At 48.2% G+C, this 6,158-nt stretch overlaps 1 protein-coding gene across 1 annotated transcript; it reads left to right on the forward strand.

Moving 5' to 3' along the window:
• The first annotated feature begins 4,115 nt into the window (after positions 1–4,115).
• Positions 4,116–5,903, forward strand: LOC119396646 (brain acid soluble protein 1 homolog). Its single transcript, XM_037663936.2, has 3 exons — positions 4,116–4,292; positions 4,760–4,998; positions 5,292–5,903. The coding sequence occupies exons 2-3, from the start codon at positions 4,762–4,764 to the stop codon at positions 5,823–5,825; spliced, it is 771 nt and encodes a 256-aa protein (XP_037519864.1). The 5' UTR covers positions 4,116–4,292; positions 4,760–4,761; the 3' UTR covers positions 5,826–5,903.
• Positions 5,904–6,158: the final 255 nt, after the last annotated feature.

Below are 6,158 nucleotides of genomic sequence, written 5' to 3' on the forward strand. Positions count from 1 at the left end.
GTTTCGAGACCCATACGGGTTCCTTGTTCACATTCAGTGACCGCATCATATCCTCATCATGATACCTGACCAGACGAACTTTCGTCGAACTCTTGACTACGTCACGAATTTCAGTTTTTTTTTCGTATTTTGGCCACATTGACTAAATGAAATTTCTGAAACTTGGTATGTTAAGTCTCTGGCTCCTTCAGAAGACAATGTACTTCATTTTTAACGATTGGGACCTACGTATGTCCTAGCAGACACTATCAAAATCTATGACGTCATGGCGACTGGTACGGGAACTCCTACAGCAGGTGGCGTCCACATTTTATTTTTGCATGTTTTCTCGCTTACCCAGCGTCTTTTCGCGGCAAGCGTTATGTTTTTAGTATTCTGAAATTTAAATGCACTCTTTTTCTCTTTAGCGTACCTTTAATGCTGTTGGAGGGAGGATTGGTCGTCCGGTATTTCCATTTAACTCGAGGTAACGCGTAGTGCTTGTGATCGGCTGGCATCGTTCTAAAAAAGTGCGAAAAATGAGCTGGTTTGCTACATTGAGCAGCGATGACGGTGTGGTGTAGGGCAGGAGGTCGCGGTTTCGATGCCCAGTCCGTGTCCGCTTTCTGAGCGCAGAGGCTAGCGCAGCTGAAGACGCATGCAGTCAGCACGCATCCGCAGTTTTTAATGCGAAAACTTTAGACATGCCTCATCAAATGCGAAAATTGACCGTCGGCGGAGTCAACGAGTGATGCAAAGATCATCATCCCGTGATGACGTCACCATATCACGTTGTCACACGTCACGGATAACCAAAATTTGTTACTTAGTCATGACGTTGCTGTGACGTCATCGTGACGTCAATAACGAGTCGTCACATGATGACGTCATCCTATGACATTAGGTCTCCTCAATTCGGCTGCACTTTCTGCACTAGTTCCCGAGTGGTGCACTTTGGCGCTCGATTTGGTGAGTGCAGCGCGCGCCGCCTGCACCTCTGCACTCGATTGGACGTTGTCCTGCACGAGTTCACCTCAACTTCAGCACTAGCTTCCGCGCGAGTTCTCGTCTCGTGCAAGTGCGCAAAATATATGGCGTTGCTGCACTTTTGCCCTCGATTTGACCGCTGCATCGAAACCGCCAGTGTCGTGCTGCACTCACACTGAAGGAACTGGCGCGGCACTGGCACGGCACTTTCGTGAACTACGTCCAGAAAGTGCAGCCAAATCGAGGAGACCTATTGTCGCTTGGTCAAATGTGGGCCGATCACGGAGGCAGTGCAAGAACTCGTTAGGCGCAGAAAGCTTTTGGAGGGCGGCGGCGGAAGAGGATCGGTACATCGACTATAAGCAGTAAAAGAAGAAGATAGATTTCGCCTTAGAGCCGTCTTAGGCGAGATGCTCATCGCAATACCGCGAGCAGATTGCATCACGTATTTGTTTCATCACAAACGGAAGAAAATACAAGCTGAAATTGAGAGCATTGCCTTGGCAAAACACCCAAGAGCTCGAGATGACACAAGTGTGTTGCAAGTTGCAACAGTAATCGACTCTGAGACTCACTGAAAATAAGTCGGCGAGCACGTGAGCACGCACGTGAGTCGTATGACGAGGCACGGTGAGACATCGACTTACGATAACTGTGATTAGGCATAAACACGTAAACAAGTGAGTCACGAGCTGAAACAGCCTGATAAATTGAGCGATGGTCAGTCTAGTCCCAGTGTAGGTGACCAAGGCATGACCTTGATTGGTGGTGATGATGGTGGTGACGCTAGCCTGTAATATATCGGCGGCAGTTAATTATTATTGTTTTATTCGGGCATAACAGATACACGGTTTGCTCGCGAGGGCAAACCATTTATCTGGTTGTTCCGCCTCACACTCGCATGCTTTGATAGCAGGGTCGTGTAGACAGGCGTTGATCAGCTCCGTGTCTCGCGGAAAGACAATCAGCAGTCGTTGAACTCTCTTCCTGATTGCCGCGAGATCTTGGGAAGCACGTCAACATGACGTCTTCGAAGCTGGAGCGCGTAAAACATCTCTTTAGCAGACACTATGGACCATCACTTTTCTTTCCATGTCAAACTGTTGTGGGCTTAGCATTGACTGATCAGTGATTGTGTTTGCATAGACGCTCTCAGCTTGTAATGACGTCACAGAAATCTCCGGAAGAGATTTCCGTGTTCTGCATGATAGATTTTTCTTCAGAACGTAAAGGTTGAAATGCTAATGAATTGAATTTCTAGAAAACAGCAACGACAAAAAGGCCCACATATGTAAACGCAAACGCTATATATAGGCCAGGGGTCTCAAACACGCGGCCCGGCCAGCACGTAACTGTGCTGGCCGGGCCGCTAGCAAATGCGGCCGGGAGCGAATCCCGGCCGCATTTCAATGGAGGCGAAATGCTATAGAGGCCCATGCACGTTAAAGATGGTCAGAATTACCGGATCCCTCCACTACGGCGTCCCTAATAATCATATCGTGGTTTTGGGAGTTAAAACCACAACAAGTTTTAATTATTTGCCCCAAGCAGTCACCATGTGTTAAAACATAACCGTGGAACAAACACTTAAGTTTTATGATCGGTGTCCAGATTTCAGTCATTCTTGAGATCAGTGTCGATTATGTTTCCCGAAACCTGACGTAAAATCCCCTTCGGAAATGGCCCATATATGAGACGTGAGAAAGGCATTCCAAATGGCAACGTTAGCTGACATTTTGTTCACTACGAAGTTATGAGTACAAAGTTGTACGCTTGCACGCAAAGCACCCACCGCGCTCGCACAACAAATGTTACACAAACACACGCTTTCAGAGCTGATTACAGTATCACATCGAGGCCATTGTCGCGCATGAAAGCTCGAGTATATCGATCATGTTGTTATTCGTGTTAGCGGATGACTAAGTGTGTCAGCACCCGTACACATGTTGTGTTGGCTACGGCGGGTTATTTCCGTGAAGCTTGCAATGGGTGGTTTGAAAAACAAAAATCAAACATGTAAACTTGGCAACAAAATCAAACTATAAAGTCCCAATAATTAAATTACGGGGCTTTACGGGCCGAAACCACGATATGATTACCAGGCACGCCGTAACGGGGGACTTCGTATTAATTTTTGATCACCCGGGGTTCTTTAACGTGCGCCTAAATATAAGTATACGCACAAACGTTTTTGCGTTTCTTTCCCGGTCGGAATGCGGCCATCGCGGCCGGGAGTCGAACCCGGACCGATTCTATCTGACCAGTTATAATGATGCCGAATGAATGTACTTATCGCGTGCTCGTTCGCGAGCGCTGCTTCATCACTTCATGGTGAAGCTATCATCACTTCATCTGGACGTTAGTACGGAAGCAACAGTTTTCATGTCAGCCTGTATTCCTTGAATTAATTAGCACCCGCGTAAGCTGGTTTATTAGTAGTTAAAAAGAAAGAAAAGCGGGGGTGCGAGTTAACATCTTCAAAAGGACCCACATAAAACATGCATGCGCACGTACACACACACACACACACACACACACACGATATATATATATATATATATATATATATATATATATATATATATATATATATATATATATATATATATATATATATATATATATATATATATATATATATATATATATATATATATATATATATATATATATATATATGTATATATATATATATATATATAAAATTCTCGGATTGGGGGATTTGAACCCGTCTCTGGCTACGCCTATACGGGTGACGTGAAGTGAAATTTGCCAATCTCCAAGTCACCCAGCAATATAAGCATGTCATTTGCGCCGGTGTTAAAACTTCTGGAGTTTTCACAAGAGCTACAGGAGCGTGCTAAGCGTAACGCCGCACATATTTTTTTACAGCGCACATAAAAAGAAAAAAAATTGAAGGAGTACATATACGACCTATCAATTTTTTTTTTCAAGCATGTATGTCTCCTTTTGTCCGCGAGTCCTACAGACACGGGCCTACACGTCTCTGCCGGCCTAATTACAATGGTCGCTTCGGGTCAAGTTGACTGTGTCATTCCAAGCCGATACAGGCGTGAGGAGGCATCGGCGGCCGTCACGATAGCGGCCGGCCGCCGGTGGGGGCGGTGCTGCAGTCAACGGACGGACGCATGTGCGGAACAGTAGCGCTCAGCCGGCCAGCACAGCCTATAAAACAACCCCGCCCTCTCCACGGAGCTGTCAGTCCGCCTTTGAACTGTGATTCGATTCCACGGAAGTGCACTTCCGCGATACCGCACCGCTTCTTGCTTTCGCCGTCTTCTGCAAGGAATACACACGTACAAAAGGTGAGCGAAATATGTGCTTATGCGCTTCTTGATGAATACGGTTGAGGAAATTTTATTGCTGTTGCGAAGATGAATTATGTAATTAAGAGTTCCGATTAGCTGTGCTAGCTGGAATACCTAACTGTCATGCATTTTCAGCGCTTAAGCGTAACAGGGGAAGAATAAGCACACAGCAAGCCTGTCCTTGCTGTTTTGTCTTTCTGTGCCTGCTTGCTGTTCCCATTTCTCTTAAGCTCTGGAAATGCATTCGTTTCGGTACCCGAAAGACGTTAACAGCCCGAACTTGGCACGTTATCCCATGAGGACCATTGTGTATGACTCGGCACTCTTGTGCGCATGTTCGGCATTTGGTTGAGCTTGTTTGCCGAGTAGTGTTATCCTGCGTGACGGGGGAGCGCGTTTGTTATCATTTCCCGCCGAAGTGTTCCGACAGCACTCGACGTAACTGTCGCTCCTCCTCCGAGCAGCTATGGCGACGGAAGCTGTTACCGGTCCCGAAGCGGTCGTGGAATCTCCTCCTGCCACGGAGAACCATGTGGTACCTGAAACCAAGCCCGCGGCTGTCGCACAAGACTCCGCCCCGGTGGCAAAACCGGAGGAACCAGCCACCAAGCTTGAAGCCGCGCAGGAGTCTTCTAGTAACACTGAGTCCGCGAAAGATTCAGAATCTTCTGGCAAGACCGAGTCGCAGGAGGCGGACACGCAGGTTTGTTAAGCATCAGCTGCTTTCGCATAGAGATCTCGGCACTTCCCGAGTTTTAGCTTCATGCTGTGTGCTGCGTTAAGTTTCCCGGGCAGTCCGTTCTTGGATATTCTGTTGCATGGTGTCATTTCTATGGGCGCTTCCTAATCTACTGTTTATAACCCATTCTGGCATTGTCGCATAGGCAGCAAATTCGGTCATGCCACAATAGTACTTTTCCTTCCCTGGTGTTGCCGTGCCATATTTTGTCGTTTCAAATCTACTATAGCTGTTTCACGACATGCTCATATTTGCAGAGTGACAAGCCAGAAAGTCAGCAGGCCGAAACCGCCGCGTCAGAGCCTCCCAAGTCCGACGCTGCCGCCATCCAACAGTCTCCTGCCGCGGACCCCGCACCAGCTGCCACCGAAGTGAAGGATTCTACAAAAGCCACGGACGCAAGCAAGGAATCCACAGAAAAGACCGAGGGTTCTACCACGGCACCGGCAGAGGAAAGCAAGGATTCCACCAAGGAACCGACAGAAACGAAGGAACCTTCCACCGCCGCACCCGCAGAGACGAGCAAGCCCGAAGCCAGCGCCGCGGCGGAGGACTCGAAGGCGTCCGCAACCGCTGACGAGGTCGCCGACAAATTGAAGGACCTCAAAGTCAAGGACGAATCCGAACCGAAGACGGCTGACGTGTCCAAGCCGTCGGAGACTGGCGACAAGCCCGCCGCGTCTTCGGAGGCTGCCGCGGAAGACGACGTTCCGACAACGACGGCGGCTGGAGAGAAGCCCGCCGCCGAAGTCGATGAAAAAGGAAAGAAGCGGCGTTGCGTCATAGTTTAGCTTAATATAGGTTACGTATTCGCTATTTATATGAACGTCCTTTTTACAACGTGTTCTTGAATAAACCTTTTTACACAGCCGCACTTGGCTTCCTCTTTTTTATCCATTGTGTTGCGTTCACTTACGAACACTCCAGTGGCGTAGCCGGGGGGAGGGGGGGAGGCACGGTCCCCCCCCCACCTCCCGAAATTTTTTTGCCATGGCACAGGGAGAACATGACACTAGATCACATCTCTGCCCGACCCCCACTATCAATAAGGTGCCCCCCCCCCCCCCCGAAAAAAATTTCTGGCTACGCCCCTGCAACATTCTAACAGGTTGCAGACTGGCATG

Source organism: Rhipicephalus sanguineus, chromosome 6 (assembly GCF_013339695.2).
Source record: "Rhipicephalus sanguineus isolate Rsan-2018 chromosome 6, BIME_Rsan_1.4, whole genome shotgun sequence".
NCBI classification, from domain to species: domain Eukaryota; kingdom Metazoa; phylum Arthropoda; class Arachnida; order Ixodida; family Ixodidae; genus Rhipicephalus; species Rhipicephalus sanguineus.